Raw genomic sequence first — 18,029 nt, forward strand, 5'->3', positions numbered from 1 at the left:
CTCCGAATCAGTCGAGCGGCAATATCTTTTCATCGGTTGCGTAACGCTGCTGTGTGGAAGCTACCTGGCTGCTCTGAGCCGTGCGTGGAGGGCTGCGAGTGCCCCCAGGGCTACGCACTGCAGGACGGTGCCTGCCAGGCGCGATGTGTAAACATCGCCACTAGGGAGACAAAGGCAGCCGGGCGTGATGTTGGCCACCCACCACCGCTCGTGTGCCGTGCCGGCCTTCATAGGTGCTTGCTAACAGCACTTGCCCCAACAGTCTGTTAAGGCTATACGGGGGGTCTTTATCTTTGTGTGTGTACACAGAGGCGCACCCAGCGACGGACGTGGGGAGCGGCGGCGCAGCGGTTAGCGTGCGCGCTCTCTCTCTCTTCCTTGTACTCTCGTGTGTGTGTGCACTTAGTGACTCGCCTGTGACGGGTTTAGAGAGAGGGAGTGTGGGGAGCGAGGGAGGAGGCGAGGGAGACACGGGGGGGGGGGGTGAGACTTGAAGTTGAAGATCACTCCTGACCCCCATCTGACTCCTGACCCCCATCGCACTCCTGACCCCTGACCCCGATCTCACTCCTTACCCCGATCTCACTCCTGACCCCTGAACCCCATCTCACTCCTGACTCCTGACCCCGATCTCACTCCTGACCCCGATCTCACTCCTGACCCCTGACCTCGATCTCACTCCTGACCCCTGATCTCACCCGGACCCCTGCGGGGGTCGCGAGACGTCGCGGTTAGGGGGTCCGGCTGCTGGGGTATGTGGGGTGTAGGGGGTGAGTTATGGAGCAGCGGTAGGGGTTGGATTCATGCGAAGTTTGAGGTTCCGGCTGTCGAGGTCGGTGTGCAGACAGGGGCCCCGCCAGGGGGTCTCTGGCAGGGGCTCGGTATTGGCATCTGGAAGTTGCCCTCTACACCCCCCCCCCACCTCTACACCCCTCCACCCCCCACGCTTCCACCCCCACTCCTCCACCCCCCCACCCCTCCACCAATCACCCCTCCAACCCCCCCACTCGCCCCCCTCCCGTGTCCCTCGAAACCACAGCGCAGCTTCCACTGACTCTCCCACCCCCTTCCATAACCCCCTTCCATCCACTGCCCTCCCTATCCCCTCTAGACCCCCTCCCCCTCTCGTTCCCCTCCCCCTCTCGGCCCCCTCTCCCTCTCGACCCCCTCTCCCTCTCGACCCCCTCCCCCTCTCGACCCCCTCTCCCTCTCGGCCCCCTCCCCCTCTCGACCCCCTCCCCCTCTCGGCCCCCTTTCCCTCTCGGCCCCCTCCCCCTCTCGACCCCCTCCCCCTCTCGACCCTCTCTCCCACTCGACCCCCTCTCTCCGCGCACGGCCCCTGGCCCCGCAGACGCCTCCCGGCGCGCACGCAGCAGACACGGAGAGCGCGGAGCCGAGTTCAACACACGCACCAGAGTCCACCTCTTGGATTCTAGTCCACCTCTTGGATTGCAGTTCACCTCTTGGACGACTCGAGTGTTCCACCCCTTGGATTCTACTCCGACCCCTCAGAAGACTCCGCGAGTCCATCCCTCGTCACCCCCCCGACCCACTCACCTCCACCCCCCCACCCACCCACCCCCACCGACTCCCACGCCGCCGCCATGAGCGACGCGGGCGTCGTGGTGGTGCAGGGTGGACGAGTGGTGAACGCGGAGCACTCGGAGCAGGCGGACGTGCTCATCGAGGGCGGCGTGGTGCGCGCGGTGGGGCCGGCGCTGCCCGTGCCGCCCGGCGCGCGCCTCGTGCGGGCGCACGGCCGCCTCGTGCTGCCCGGAGGCATCGACCCGCACACGCACATGGAGCTGCCCTTCATGGGCACCCGCGCCGTCGACGACTTCTACCACGGCACCAGGGTGAGCTGCTAGGGTGAGCCCTAGGGGGGGGGGAGCTACCACGGCACCAGGGTGAGCTGCTAGGGTGAGCCCTAGGGGGGGGGGAGCTACCACGGCACCAGGGTGAGCTGCTAGGGTGAGCCCTAGGGGGGGGGGGGGCTACCACGGCACCAGGGTGAGCTGCTAGGGTGAGCCCTAGGGGGGGGGGAGCTACCACGGCACCAGGGTGAGCTGCTAGGGTGAGCCCTAGGGGGGGGGGGAGCTACCACGGCACCAGGGTGAGCTGCTAGGGTGAGGGGTGGGGGGGTGGGGGCGTGCTGCTAGGGTGAGGGGTAGGGGGGTGGGGGGAGCTGCTAGGGTGAGGGGTAGGGGGAGCTACCACGGCACCAGGGTGAGCTGCTAGGGTGAGGGGTGGGGGGGGGAGCTGCTAGGGTGAGGGGTGGGGGGTGGGGGGGAGCTACCACGGCACCAGGGTGAGCCCTGGGGAGGGGGGGTGGGGGGGAGCTACCACGGCACCAGGGTGAGCCCTGGGGAGGGGGGGTGGGAGCTACCAGAGGGTCAAGGGAGGATCGTGGTAGGGGGAAGGTCAGAGAACAGGGGGATCAGAGGTGACGGAGATTATGGGAATCAGAGAACAAGAATATGAATAACAAAATAAAGCAATGAGGTTGGTGCTCAGCGATTTGGTATTTTTTTTCCGCGAGCCGGTGTAGACGATTGTAGCCGTGACTGACAGCGTGGTGTGCGATGTGAGCGGACTCCCCCCCCCCTCACTCCCCCCCCTCACTCCCCCCCCTCACTCCCCCCCTCACTCCCCCCCCTCACTCCCCCCCCTCACTCCCCCCCCTCACTCCCCCCCTCACTCCCCCCCCCTCACTTCCCCCTCACTCCCCCCTCACTCCCCCCCTCACTCCCCCCCTCACTCCCCCCCACTCCCCCCCCTCACTCCCCCCTCACTCCCCCCCCTCACTCCCCCCCCCTCACTCCCCCCCCGTCACTCCCCCCCCCCACTCCCCCCCGTCACGTCCCCCCCCCTCAACTCCCCCCCCTCAACTCCCCCCCCCTCACTCCCCCACCCCTCACTCCCCCCCTCACTCCCCCCCCTCACTCCCCCCCCCACTCCCCCCCCTCACTCCCCCCCCTCACTCCCCCCCCTCACTCCCCCCCTCCTCCCCCCCCTCTCCCCCCTCCCCCCCCCCCCCCCCTTCACCACTCCCCCCCCTCACTCCCCCCCCCACTCACCCCCCCCTCACTCCCCCCCACTCCCCCCCCACTCCCCCCCTCACTCCCCCCCCTCACTCCCCCCCCTCACCTCCCCCCCTCACTCCCCCCCCTCACTCCCCCCCTCACTCCCCCCCCTCACTCCCCCCCCTCACTCCCCCCCCTCACTCCCCCCCCTCACTCCCCCCCCTCACTCCCCCCCCTCACTCACCCCCCGCCCCCCCCCCCCCCCCTCACCCCCCTCACTCCCCCCCTCACTCCCCCCCCTCACTCCCCCCCCTCACCTCCCCCCCCTCACTCCCCCCCCTCACTCCCCCCCTCACTCCCCCCCCTCACTCCCCCCCTCACTCCCCCCCCCCTCACTCCCCCCCCCCTCACTCCCCCTCACCCCCCCCCTCACTCCCCCCCTAACTCCCCCCCTCTCACATCACCCCCCTCACTCCCCCCCCTCACTCCCCCCCCTCACTCCCCCAACAATCACTCCCCCCCACTCCCACTCCCCCCTCACTCCCCCCCCCCCTCACTCCCCCCCCCTCACTCCCCCCCCCCTCACTCCCCCCCCCTCACCCCCCCCATCACCCCCCCCCTCACCCCCCCCTCACCCCCCCCCTCACTCCCCCCGCCCGCCGAGATAAGACACCCCAACCGCACCCCAGACCCAGAGCCGTCCCTCGGATGAAGGCGAATCGGGGCGACTGCCCCGGGCCCCGCGCTTTGAGTATAGAGGGGGGGGGGGCGCTTCGATGACGTCACGGAGTCACATGTAATACTTACGATTTAGTAGTTTGAAGGCGTTGTGGGGGGGGGGGGGGTCCACACGTGGTCACCCCCCCACCCCCCACCCCACTTCCTATGGACAGCCCTGCCCGGGCCCCTCATCGCCAGCCCCACTCCCATCCCCACGGTCCTGCAGATGGAATCCACTACCACCCCCTCCACCTCCTCCAAAGACAAAGATCCCCCGTATAACCTCAATAGTCTGCTGGGGCAAGTGCCGTTAGCGAGTAGCACCTACGAATACCGGAACGGCGCACACGAACGGGTGGGTCGCCAACAACACGCCCGGCCGCCTTTGTCTTCCCAACGCCGATGCTTACACATTGCACCATGTACACATTTAAGGCTGAGTCGACCTCGGGGGGGGGGGCAGAACTGGTTCAGATAATTAATCGTCCCCGGTGTTGGTGGTGGGCGTGAGCGAGAATCGAACTTGGGACGCCGGGTTCGTAGCGCAGCGCGCTAACCACTGCGCCACCGCTCCTCAGCCCCTCACCCACCCACTCACATCCCACCCCCAACCCTATCCGGACACGCGAGCTCCGCGGCTAATTTTGGGTCAGGGTTATTTAATTAATTAAAGCATCGTGCTGTGGCTCCCTTACAGACGGTGTTTACCACTCCTAACGCATGAACACACTCCTTACACGTGAACACACTCCTTGCACGCGAAAACACTCCTTGCACAATAATACACCCTTTAAGCACGAAAACATTCCCTACGCATGAACACACTCCGTACGCGTGAACACACGAACACAAGCCTTTCACATGAACGTCCTCGCTACACATGAACACCCGCCATGCACATGAACACACTTCTTGCGCGCGAACATGTGCATTGCACATGAACACACCATTGCGCATGAATACACTCCTTACACACGAACACACTCCTTACGCTTGAACACATTTCTTACACACGAACACACTCCTTACACACGAACACACTCCTTACACACGAACACACTCCTTACACACGAACACACTCCTTACACACTAACACACTCCTTACACACGAACACACTCCTTACGCATGAACACCCGACTTAAACATGCACAAACTCCTTACACATGAACACACTCCTTACACATGAACACTCTCCTTACACGTGAACATACGTAACACACACTCAACACACCACCACCACCACCACATGGCGCGTGAACACGCGTCCAGCACACGTGCACCTCGCGCGCCCGCTCAACGTCTGGCCCGCTCGCTGCGAGGCAAGGCGACGCCTCTACCCTGCGCGTGTTCCGTCTCCTGGTGCCTCTGAGCGGCTGAGTTGTGTTGTAAAACGATGTAGGGGAGGGGGGAGAGGAGGCTTGGGAATAATAACCCTGCCAGCAGGGCTGTCCATATAAGGGGGAGGAGGTGCAGAGGACCGGGCCAACTCACACCGTGTGGACTCCCCGACGCCTTCAAACTAATCCGGCAGTGTTACATCCGACACCGTGACGTCGAAGCGCGGGGCACCCCCAAAGTGCGGGGCCCGGGGCGATCGCTCCGATTCGCCGTGTACCCTAGACACGGCTCTGTCGCGCTCCTCACGAGCGGCATTCCACCCGTCACCCACGCACCCCCCCCCCCCCCAGACCTTACCACGAGATGGCAGACATCACCTGACCAAGGATGACGGAGCCTTTGTACAACTGCATCTTCTAAGAGCGGCGAGCTGTTATTAAGTGGGGGTGGTTTTTGTGTGTGCATAAAGACAAATGAGACGTTATTAAAGAATGTAGATGCGCTATTGTGACGCATAAATTAATTGTAGCGACTTTTGGCTATTCTGTGCTTACGCTGCTGCGTTGGCAGTGGTGCACAAACAACAACCACCAGCACCACTCTGTGTTTGTGTGGCCTTAAAAGTACATTTAGACAAATACTCGATAACGCTGTGGGCAATTTTCTCTTCCTCACAACACATAGAGAGGCGACAAAATGAATACTCTATTTGGGCCCCTGCCCGAAACGTCGCCTATTGTATACGTTTTTTTCTTTAAGGCCACACGCAAAGTGTAGTTTGATGAACACGTTGAGTTTTTTTATTTGTGCTGACTCGGTGCTGCCCCGGGGGGTGTTGGCAGGCTGCCCTGGCTGGAGGCACCACGATGATCGTGGACTTCGTCCTGGGGGCTCGGGGCATCTCTCTGCTCGACGCGTTCCGCACGTGGCGAGGCTGGGCCGACCCCAACGTGTGCTGCGACTACTCGCTGCACGTGGGCGTCACGTGGTGGAGCGAGCAGGTGAGGAGGATGGCCAGGAGTGCGTGAGGGTGTGCACGTGTGGGTGAGGGTGTGCGCGTGTGGGTGAGGGTGTGAGCGTGCGGGTGAGGGTGTGCGCGTGTGGGTGAGGGTGTGCGCGTGTGGGTGAGGGTGTGCGCGTGTGCGTGAGGATGTGCGCGTGTGGGTGAGGGTGTGCACGTGTGGGTGAGATCGTGCGCGTGTGGGTGAGGGTGTGCACGTGTGGGTGAGGGTGTGCACGTGTGGGTGAGGGTGTGCGCGTGTGGGTGAGAGCGTGTACGTGTGGGTGAGGGTGTGCACGTGTGGGTGAGGGTGTGCGCGTGTGGGTGAGAGCGTGCGCGGGTGGTGACGCGGCGCGCAGGTGAGCGAGGAGATGGGGGTGCTGGTGCGTAGCGAGGGGGTCAACTCCTTCAAGGCGTTCATGGCCTACAGGGAGGCGTTCATGCTGCGCGACCCCGAACTCTTCTCCGTGTTCCGTCGCTGCAAGGAGCTCGGCGCCATTGCGCAAGTTCACGCCGAGAACGGAGACCTCATCGCCGAGGTGACGAGGGGAGCGCCGTCGTGGTGGCTGCTGATAATGATCATGACGATGGTGACGATGATGGTCGTGATGATGGTGCCAACGATGATGATGATGATGGTGCCGACGATGTGATGATAATGACGAGAGTGATGATGACGATGATGATGACGAGGGTGATGATAATGACGATGGTGATGATGATGGTCGTGATGATGGTGCCGACGATGATGATGGTGCCGACGATGGTGATGATGATGATGGCGATGATCAATACCGTGATGATGACGATGATTTGAATGATGAAAGCGATGATGATTTTGACAGCGATGATGATTTTACAGAAGATGAAGAAGCTGGCGAGTTTAGAATGATGACACGTTCATATCAAAACCACGCGTTGATAACAACTGACGATGGTGATGATTTAAAACAACACGAATGTATATTTGCTAAGTGGTGGACAACCTTCTCTATCCCGAGTTCCAGACCCGAACTTTGTGAAACCCTTTGACAGGAGGCGCGCCACATGGAGACACGTCCCATCGTTATCCAATAGCGCCGCAAAACAACAACAACAACACAACACGCGCCAGCGGCCGAGGATGTGGAGTCCCCTGTCGTGGCACAAGCGGCTGTGGGCGCTACACCCTGTACGCAGGGCCGTGCATAGCGGCACGGGTTGGGGGGCCACGGGGTGACTCACAGCCCGTGCCCCCCCCCCCGACCCCGAGGCCTTTAAACTAATTAGGAAAATGTAATTCTATGGGTCTTTCGGTAAAGCCACGTAGATAGAAAAATAATACGAAAATATCACGACGTTTCGATCGCAACACAAACAATCGTCTTCCCCTGTTGTGATGTTTTTATTTAGTTTTTTTTTTATCTGCGTGGCTTTACCGAAAGGCCCATAGAATATGCATTCCTGCAGTCACGAAAGCTTTAAGTCAAGATCTAATTAGTAAATATTTAACAGATTTGTTTAATGTCCACTGAGCTGTGTAACTCTTTTTTCAGAAGCGACCCGGCTTTCACAAATGATAAGCTCAACGAAACGGCTGACCACGTAGGAATGTAATAGTAGCAGCCAAAAAAATACTCTAAACGCGGGACGATGATTCTATATGTTGGGGAAACAACGGAGGACCCGGACACAAAATCCACGCGACCGCGGGGAGAATGAGCGACCTCCCCACGAGGAGCTTCCACAGAATGCCTTTGGTTTCTGGGGCGGAGAGAGCACGTGGAGGGTGCTAGGGTGAGATGAGAGGGGAGAGGTAGGAGGGTGCGTGGAGGGGAGTAGAGTGAGATGAGAGGGGAGAGGTAGGAAACTGCGTGGAGGGGAGTAGAGTGAGATGAGAGGGGAGAGGTAGGAGAGTGCGTGGAGGGGAGTAGAGTGAGATGAGAGGGGAGAGGTAGGAGAGTGCGTGGAGGGGAGTAGAGTGAGATGAGAGGGGAGAGGTAGGAGAGTGTGTGGAGGGGAGTAGAGTGAGATGAGAGGGGTGAGGTAGGAGAGTGAGTGGAGGGGAGTAGAGTGAGATTAGAGGGGAGAGGTAGGAGAGTGCTTGGAGGGGAGCAGAATGAGTAGAATGACTCACATATGACGCTCGATACTGCTGATGCTGTTGTTGGTAAAGATGCTGCTGCTGATGGTTATGCTGCTGATTCGCACGGTTGGCTACGTACGGTACAATAGAACATACATATGTATGACACGCTGCTACCGTCACTCCGCCACTGCTGCTGTTGACAACGTTGCTGCTGGCGATGCTGATGACGATGTTGCTGATGATCGCTGCTGCTGCTGCTGCTCGGGCAGGGCGAGAAGGAGATGCTGGAACGCGGCATCACGGGGCCCGAAGGCCACGAGCTGTGCCGGCCCGAGGTGGTGGAGGCCGAGGCCACGAACCGGGCCATCACGATCGCGGGGCGCGCGCGCTGCCCGCTCTACGTGGTGCACGTGATGAGCAAGGCGGCCGCCGGCGTCATCGCGCGCGCGCGCAGGGCAGGTGAACGAGCAGCCGCGGAGGAGGGGCGGCAGGGTGCATCGGCAAAATAATGACAACAACAACAACAACAAAATCTACCTCCTCCGTATCGTAGGGCAAAGGGGAGGAAAACAAATAGAAGCGGATTCGGAGAAGCTGGAGTATAAGAGAGATGAAACGCGTGTGTCGAGGTGGGGTAGAGAGTCGGCAGAACCGATGACTGGGGGTAGGGAGTTACAGACGGTGGGGACAGCACCGGAGAAAGAGCGACCTCCCGCCGAGCGAAGCTTCACTGGGTGCTTCCACAGGAAGCGTTGGTGTGCTGGAGCGGAGAGAGCACGTGGAGGGGAGTAGAGTGAAAGGGGAGAGGTAGGAGAATGCGTGGAGGGGAGTAGAGTGAGATGAGAGGGGAAGGAAAAGACGAGGGAGACAAATGGAAGGTGATGTAGAGAAGCTGCAGTATAAGAGAGAGAGAGAGAATAAGCGCTGGTCGAACACAGCTGGGCATCGTGCCGAGCCGAGTTCGAGGGTTACACACGGGGGGGGGGCACTGGCTATCGACGAACGACGCCTTCGCGATGATGGCACCGATGGGGGGGACGGGGGTCAAATCTGTCCAGATAACTTTCGAGAGCCCTCGTAGGGCGGAGTGAGAAGAGTCTTCACCTTTGCTCTGCGCATCGTCGGGAATTGGCCGTTGGAAGAGAGACCTGGGAACCGGGACTCAAACCTCTCCGCGAGATTGTTGGCAGGCGAGCGAGCGAGCGAGGTGTGACCGGCGTGACGCGCGCAGGCCAGGTGGTGTTCGGGGAGCCGATCGCGGCCGGCCTGGGCACGGACGGCACCCACTACTGGCACCGCGACTGGCGCCACGCGGCCGCCTACGTCATGGGGCCCCCGCTGCGGCCGGACCCGACCACGCCAGGATACCTCATGGACCTCCTCGCCAAGTGAGCAGCGGATTGCCTGCTGCGTGCTCACCGCCACGATGACATGAGCAGCAGCAGCAGCAGCAGCAGCACCATCACGAGCAACACTAGCGTCATCACTAGCAGCACTAATACCCTCACCGCCAACACCAACATTAGCAGGACCAAAGACAAAGATCCACAGTATAGCCTTTACCAGACTGTTGGGGCAAGTGCTGTTAGCGAGCACCTATGAAGGCCGGCACGGCACACGAGGGGGTGGGTGGCCAGCACCACGCCCGGCCGCCTTTGTCTCCCTCGTGGTGATGTTTACATACCGCATCAAGCACTCATTTGAGGCCCAGGACCGGTTCAGATATTCGTCACTGGTTGTTGTCGTGAGCGGGAATTGAACCCGGGTAGCCGGGTTCGTAGCACAGCGTAGCGCTAACTACTACACCACCGCTCTCAGTACCACCACCATCCAGCAGCAATATCCCGATTAGCACCACCACCACCACCACCACACAACCATCGTCTGCAGCAGCAGCAGCAGCAACACCACTACCGTCACCACCAGCTTACTGGCCGGTCTCAGTCCCATGTCTGGCCCGTGTCACTAATCATCATCACCAGCCATGATCTATTCACTGCTGGGTGAAGGCCTCCCCGCAAGCTAATGCCACCGGTCCGTCTCCCTGGTGGACATTGTCCTCGCCCGCCCCGTCATCGCCCCACTGAGCAAAGTGTCCTGCTGCCCAAGGCAACTTACTTGATTCACCAGTCAGTCACTGCACTCTCAACCAGACGCGCGACTCACCGTTAAACGACCGACACTCTGATTGATTGACCGATTGACTGACCGACTGATTGACTGACCGACTGATTGACCGACCGATCAATTCACTGACCGACCGATTCACTGACCAACTGATTGACTGACCGATTCACTGACCAACTGATTGACTGACCGATTCACTGACCGACTGATTGACTGACCGATTTACTGACCGACCGACTGATTGACTGACCGATTCACTGACCGACTGACCGATTCACTGACCGTCTGATTGACTGACCAACCGATTGACTGACCGACCGACCTGCAACCGATCGACCACCCAATCGGGTTAACCCGGTTACCGGGTGCGTGGTGCAGCGACGACCTCTCGACCACGGGCACGGACAACTGCACGTTCAATGCGTGCCAGAAAGCGATGGGCAAGGACGACTTCACCAAGATCCCCAACGGCGTCAACGGCGTGGAGGACCGCATGTCCGTCATCTGGGAGCGCGGCGTGGTGAGTGCCATGCGCGGGCCACGGTGGCTAGGAGATGTTAACTACCTCGCCTGGTATGCACGATGACGTGGGGTCGATCCCGACCCTGACGATGCCTGCTGTATATTTGGAGTTTGCAGTGTCTCTCTCATCATCATCATCATAATCACGGTGGCTAGGAGATGTTAACTACCTCGCCTGGCATGCAAATAGGTCGTGGTTCGATCCCGACCCAGACGCCTGCTGCTGTATATTTGGAGTTTGCAGTGTCTCTCTCATCATCATCATAATCACGGTGGCTAGGAGATGTTAACTACCTCGCCTGCCATGCAAGTAGGTTGTGGTTCGATCCCGACCCAGACGCCTGCTGCTGTATATTTGGAGTTTGCGTGTCTCTCTCCCTGTGGTCGCGTGGATTTTTCTCCGGATCCTTCTGTTTCTATCCCCTCCACGTTTAGAATCAACATCACGCGTTCATAATGTTTAGCTCCTATACATTTCCACATGATGAGCCACTTCGCTGAGCTATCATTAGTGATAGCCAGGTCCTGAAAAAGAGCTGTCCAGCTCAGTGGGCCTTACCTGGTAAAATAAAATGTAGAAAAACATTGTTTACTTTTAACGATCGGACATGGTCGAAATGAAAACGCAAAACATTACTCAATGACGCCGCCATTGAGTAATGACCGACCGACCGATTGGCAGTTCTTTCGTTGAACACGCAGGCATTCACGACCAAATGTTATCCATAAGAAGTTTATCTTGGGTTAGATCGCCAAAATATAAATGTGCCGGGTGGTAGCGAGCTTAACGACACATTTATATTTAACGCGATCCAACCCCCGCCCCTCCTGTCCCCACCCCCCCAAAAAACAACCCACCGCTATTCTGGCCACTTTTTAGTTTCAAATCGGTGACCCTCCCGAGCGTTGTGGGCGTCCGAGCAGCACAGCGGCAAGATGGACGAGAACCGCTTCGTGGCCGTGACGAGCACCAACGCCGCCAAGATCTTCAACCTCCACCCGCGCAAGGGCCGCATCGCGCCGGGCTGCGACGCTGACCTCGTCGTGTGGGACCCCAACGCCACCAGGTGGTGACCCCGGGCGACGGGGGGGGGGCGGGGGGGTCAACAGTGGGGGACAGCAGGGGCGGGGGGGTCAACAGTGGGGGACAGCGGGGGGAGGGGGGGGACAAGAATGGGGGCAGCGGGGGGAGGGGGGATAACAATGGGGGACAGCGGGGGGAGGGGGAGATAACAATGGGGGACAGCGGGGGGAGGGGGGGATAACAGTGGGGGACAGCGGGGGGAGTGGGGCAACAGTGGGGGACAGCGGGGGGGGGGGTCAAAGTGCGTGTGTGGGGTCGAGGCGCCCCAAATCAGGGAATGGGATGGATCAAAGGGCGACGTATTTGCGAAACGACGTAAAAAGGGGAATTACTCGACAGTATTATGGAATGCGCTGCTTTTTGGGCTCGGAATAGACACTGCGCTACGTGGCGGGACATCTCCACTCCCATCACGCCAGTGGCTCACTAATATCGGAACGAAGAGCGTTCCAGACGGCCGCAGAAGCGCATCTGAACGCGCGCGATTCGTGTAACCGTCATTGTTCGATGGCCAGCCAAAAGTCGCTACGGCGAGGATGACTTAACCCCCAAACCGAACCCCGGATTCCCCCCCCCGCCCCCCCTCTAACCCGGCTGGTGTCCACGTGCCCGCCAGGACCATCTCGGCGCGCACCCATCACCAGGCCGTGGACTTCAACATCTTCGAGGGCATGGAGTGCCACGGCGTGGCCGACGTCACGATATCGCGGGGCCGCGTCGTCTGGGAGGGGGGCGTCCTGGCCCCGGACCTGCGGGGAACGGGCCGCTACGTGCCGCGGGCTGCCTTCCCCGACTACGCGTACCAGCGCATACGCGCGCAGGACCAGGTAGGCACGCGCGCAGGACCAGGTAGGCGCCTACGCAAGGGGTAGGCGACGCACCGGTGCCGAACAAAAAAAACTGCAACCACGGGACGGCGAACATCGGCGGCGAGCGATATCTGAACCCGGCCTGGGCCCCCCCCCCCCTTCACCGACTGGTACTGACCAGCGCGGTGAAGTATGGTCAAGCCCATGTAATTGGCAGCATGGGGAGGCGCCGTCATCCAGCAGTGGATTGGCAAAAGCCTGCCCAACTGCTTGGAAGTTGATGTTTACACTGAACACGTTTTACCTTCTCGATTCCAAAATTCGAGTTGTTAAAATCGTTGTTTTGCGGTACTGGTGACCGCATAAAAAAGGCGGACACCAGTTTGCCGCACGTCCTGATTTGTCAAGCAACAAAACGTTTCACCACGCCGTGACTTACACCGCCGTGCGGTTTGCACGTTCCGTGGGTGTCAGTGCATGCATTGCATTCGTGAGGAGCGTTGGTGCAGCAGTTAGCGTTACGCTGCGCTACAAACCCGGCGACCCGAGTTCGATTCCCGCTCACGGCCAACACGTGACGATATGAATCGGTCCTGGGGCTCCCCTGGGTTCATTCAGCCTCAAATGAGTACCTGGTGCGGTGTGTAAAATCATCGCTACTGGGGAGACAAAGGTGGTCTGGCGTGGTGCTGGTCACCCACCCCCCGTGTGCCAGTGTCGGCCTTCATAGGTGCTCGCTAACAACACTTGCCCCAAGAGTCTACTCAGGCTATCCGGAGGATCTTTGTCTTTGGAAACGATTCCTGACTTCTTAAAAACCGGTAACCGATTCTAAAAGCTGTTGCTGGTTTACCGGTTACCGATTACCCTACAGCACACAGAAAGGGATGACTGACAGAATAATATAATCTCTGGTGGGTGGGGGTAACGTTTGCAGGGCTGCACCGCTTGGGTCTTACGCAAAAACAAGTTTGGATAAGGTGGATATAAGCGAACATTATAAATGAATTGCGCTACACTATATAAGTGCATTATAATACGCAGTATAACGTGCGTATGAAATTAACTTTAAAATGCATATTAACATGTAATGTTTAATTGATGCATTAGAATATGGGTACAGCCCTTTACGTCAACCCACTGCTGTTTGAAGGTCCCCCTTCTGCCGTGTGCATCGTGAGGGTTGTTTCACCATGCTTCATGCTGCTCAGTGTGTCGAAGGCAGGAATCAGACGTCAAAACACTAGTTCCCTACAATGGATCGTGCTGCCCGGCACTCCACGTAGCCCCTGCAGCCTATGACAACCTCTCTGCATGGTGGTCACCCACACGATGAATACGCAGACTCAACCCTGATAAGCTTCCGAGATCGGGCCATATATCGGCCGCATTCCGCGCGATTTGGTCATCGGCTGAGTGAAATCGGCCGTGCAGTGCAGCAGACGGCACCCCCCCCCACCTCCAACCGGGGTTCACGCGAGCCGCTGCGATCGCAGCGTGCAGGTGAACCAACCGCGCGCCGTGGAGCGGGAGCCGTACCAGGGGCCCGTGTTATCACCGGACGCGTGACCCGACGCTCCGACAACACCGCAACCCCCGCGACTGCGGAATCAAGGCGGTGGGAGTCGCCGCCTCCTCTCTGCTCCTCCCTGCGGCACCGGGCGACCGGGTGGCCCAGCTGTCGGGGTCACACTTACCGCCCTCGGTAGTGGCGTTTGCCTATCCATTGCTGTCCTCTGTTTTTGCTTTTGAAATTTTGGTGGTTCGGGTCACCGTTGTAAATGAGACTTTCATCCTGGTCTCTTTGAGACTTCTCATCTGGTTAAACAAATACATTGCACTTGGGTCGTTTGGGCCCAGGCTGAGCGACGCAGAGAAGGGGAGGTGGGAGAGAAATTACATGCCATGCCGATGCAGACCACGCTACACGAGACCTAATATGGATCTGGGGATAAGGAGGTGCAAACTCCTGGCTCCCCGAGACGACGATTCAGTCACTTCAGCGATTTCAATAAATCAACACAGCCGAGTATCGTTTGAAGGTGGCGATGCATTCAAACATCTTTGAGTATTCGTCGCGAACTGTTCACACACATGGTTCCCGATTTCTCGCCGAGGTGGAAGTGTGTGTAGGAACTCTGGACAGAGGTTCGACAACACGTGGGAGTTCACACTCGTTCTTTAGCCAATAAGGGCCGAGCATTCCGCTGCGCTGTTGCTGCAGTGTTCTCACTTTGCGTTTGCATTCTTTTCCTCCCCATCACCACCTTCGAGAGAGCTTTTCTTCATTTTTACAGCGAACGGTGTGCATCGCCCCGTGTCAGAGAATGGCCCAAAAAATTACGTGACAAAACTACCTTTGGAGTAATTTGAACTGGACTACCGAGGTCAGTTAAGATGAAATTTAGAGCTCTCATTGCGATGGAACTTAGTCAAGTGATGAAACAAATGTCATATTTGTGCTAAATCATTCGTTAACATGATGAGACCATCAAACTTGCTACACTTGAGAACCCAATTTAATCACCGACATCTGCCTCACCTCAAACCCAGGAACTCAACAGTGCAGGCTGAGTGCTCTGACCACCGAGTTGCCTGCAACAATATTTATCCTTCACTACGAGCACCTTAGCTGAACTAATCGGATACTTATGGGGGGGGGGAATATTTTCGAACAAACAAAACACAATTGTGTTCCTTCTGCCGCTGAAAGGGCCTCTTGCAGTGACAGAAGAGACTGTGTCTTGATTCGTGGACTCACCAAAGGTGTTTGAAAGTTTTATATATTCCCCCCACCCCCCCCCCCAGTAAAGAAAAGTTGCCCATACCCTCAAATAAACCAGCCCTGTAAAACCAGGTTAGAAAATTATGTATTCCTCAAAAGTTGCAAGTTGTAACCCACTGCAGGGAAGAAATCTGTCCGTTGAAATGTTTTTGGTTTAAACGGTTGATATGTAAATGGGGTCATGTACGTTAAACTTCTTTCGCACCCTATGTTGCCAACCATGTCACCAACAAAAGAAAATCCAAAACCCAACACAAAACTTAACAAAATGCATTTACTTTTAACGGAACTATAAAAACGAGTATTGTAAAACAAATTTACCCTCCACATTCAGAGCACAAAATTCATAGCGAGGCTACGAGCATAAACAAGTCCCAGGCGAAGAGCGGAGGACGCTGGGGGAGCGCCGCGTTTGGCTGCGCCACTCCACTCGGCTCCCGGGAGTCGAAGAGGTTCCGTCATCCCATGGGACACTCGTTCACTCAACTCACCACGTGCTCACCGACATATCCACTCACTCACCGACCTCACCACGAGCGCACCGAGCACACAACTCGCTCACGAATCTCACCGCTTGCTCTCCGACCTCAACGCTCGATCAACAAGCTGCCCACTCGCTCCTGAGGACTGCGTGGACACACACACGCATGGCTGTGTCAATTATCATTAGAGTCTGTAAACGCTGGCTCCCTGCGCAGTGGCGCGCGGTGTTTGCATGGCCACGTGTCCTTGCATCCGAAGGTCACGGCCACGAGTTTAGTTCGGGCGTCACGAACGCGGGGTCAGCTCAGGTTTCCGCACTCCAGGCTGCTGCCACGCACGGTTCACAGGAGACCGCTCACGCATCCCTCTCCTCCTTCTCCTCTGCCACCTTCTTTTGCGACTCCAGCAGCGCCAAGTATTCGCGGCCCGTAATTTTCTCGGGTAGAATGTCTGCCAGTGGGGGGGGAGGGGGGATTGCGTGCAGGAGAGAAGCAAAACAAACAACTAAAATGTAAAATTGCGAAGTACAACTACAAAGTTATCGGAAAGTTATATCGCGCTGATCGGCATCGTTAAATTTGATGTCGTGAGTGATGCTAACGACTTGGGGAGGACTTCATCCAAAGGTGGATTGATCACGGTTATGTATGATCGTAGGTATCGTGACAACTGACATCGTGGCACCTCCACGCATGGAGACGGTGGGGGGGTCGTGGAGGTGGGGGGGGGGGGGGTTGTGAAGGTGGGGGTCGTGGAGGTGGAGGGGGTGGAGGTTGGAGGGGTGGTGGGGGGGTCGTGGTGGTGGGGGGGGGTCGTGGTGGTGGGGGGGGGGGTCGTGGAGGTGGGTGGAGGGGTGGTGGGGGTCGTGGAGGTGGGGGGGGCCGTGGAGGTGGGGGTGGAGGTTGGGGGGGGGTGGTGGGGGGGTCGTGAAGGTGGGGGGGGGGGGTGGAGGTTGGTGGGGGGGGGTGGAGGTTGGAGGGGTGGTGGGGGGGTCGTGAAGGTGGGGGGGGGGTGGAGGTTGGTGGGGGGGGGTGGAGGTTGGAGGGGGGGGGGGTGGAGGTTGGAGGGGGGGGGGTGGAGGTTGGAGGGGTGGTGGGGGCTGTAGAGGTGGGGGGTGGAGGTTGTGGGGTGGTGAGGGGTCGTGGAGGTGGGGGGGGGTGGAGGTTGGGGGGCCGTGGTGGGGGGGGGTCGAGGTTGTGGGGTGGTGGGGGGGTCGTGAAGGTGGGGGGGGGAGCGGGGCGCACCGGACAGAAAGTGCAGCGTCTCGCTGAGCCGCACGCCCCGCGCCAGGTCGGCGTACTCCAACTCCCCCTCCTGCTCCGCGACGCCGAGCGCCTCCCGCGCGAGCAGCTCCACGAACAGCTCCTACAAGGCGGGAGGGAGGCAGGCACGGGCGTCACGCGCTTCACCGGACTTTCCTAGTCACTCCCTACCGACCTCGGCGAGTCCAGGCCCGCAGAACCGCTAGGCCAAAGAAGGATGGGGGGGGGGGGGTCTCGAGCGGTCCGCTCACCGTGGACTTGGCGGTGAGGAAGAGCGCCTCGGGGCTGATGGAGGACACGTCTGGCGAGCTCTTCATGATGAGCTTGACGCGCGAGAGCGGCAGCGAGGAGAGCCGCTCCGCGCCGCCTCCGCGGGACGCCGACTCCGACACGGACGCCTCCTCGCTGTCCGCCATGACACACGACGCCGCTGCTTCCTCCCCGCGGAGCATGATGGGGGGAGACGCCGACTTCCGGCTCCCAACGGCGCTTCAGATGCGAGACGCGCCAGGAGTGGGGGGCGCGCAGCCCCGCCCCCCTACCCGTGTGTGTGTCAGTGGTGGGGGGGGGGGAACACGTGGTCCCCCCCTCCCCGTGTGTGTGTCAGTGGTGGGGGGGGGGAACACGTGGTCCCCCCCTCCCCGTGTGTGTGTCAGTGGTGGGGGGGGGGAACACGTGGTCCCCCCCTCCCCGTGTGTGTGTCAGTGGTGGGGGGGGACACACGTGGTCTCCCCCCCCTCCCGTGTGTCAGGGGTGGGGGTACAACACATGGTCACGTGGTCCTCCACGTGGACGCGTGTGGAGCCC

At 59.4% G+C, this 18,029-nt stretch overlaps 2 protein-coding genes across 3 annotated transcripts; one reads left to right on the forward strand and one right to left on the reverse strand.

The window, feature by feature from the left end:
- Positions 1–1,358: 1,358 nt before the first annotated feature.
- LOC133344112 (dihydropyrimidinase-like) lies at positions 1,359–14,724 on the forward strand. 2 transcript variants are annotated; one of them, XM_061554090.1, is made up of 9 exons: positions 1,359–1,856; positions 5,925–6,083; positions 6,442–6,621; positions 8,420–8,609; positions 9,382–9,538; positions 10,656–10,797; positions 11,724–11,866; positions 12,500–12,710; positions 14,196–14,724. In XM_061554090.1, exons 1-9 carry the CDS (start codon positions 1,605–1,607, stop codon positions 14,259–14,261), a joined length of 1,500 nt encoding a protein of 499 aa, XP_061410074.1. In that variant the 5' UTR covers positions 1,359–1,604; the 3' UTR covers positions 14,262–14,724. The 2 variants fall into 2 exon arrangements, with proteins under 2 accessions (XP_061410074.1, XP_061410075.1); XM_061554091.1 differs by having other exon boundaries at positions 1,766–1,869.
- Positions 14,725–15,737: 1,013 nt separating this feature from the next.
- Positions 15,738–17,682, reverse strand: CHRAC1 (chromatin accessibility complex subunit 1). Its single transcript, XM_061554140.1, has 3 exons — positions 17,474–17,682; positions 17,205–17,325; positions 15,738–16,410 (listed from the first exon to the last, which is right to left on the reverse strand). Exons 1-3 carry the CDS (start codon positions 17,672–17,674, stop codon positions 16,316–16,318), a joined length of 417 nt encoding a protein of 138 aa, XP_061410124.1. The 5' UTR covers positions 17,675–17,682; the 3' UTR covers positions 15,738–16,315.
- Positions 17,683–18,029: the final 347 nt, after the last annotated feature.

This window comes from Lethenteron reissneri, chromosome 19, assembly GCF_015708825.2.
Source record: "Lethenteron reissneri isolate LAM-NWPU_2019-01 chromosome 19, ASM1570882v1, whole genome shotgun sequence".
Lineage (NCBI taxonomy): Eukaryota > Metazoa > Chordata > Hyperoartia > Petromyzontiformes > Petromyzontidae > Lethenteron > Lethenteron reissneri.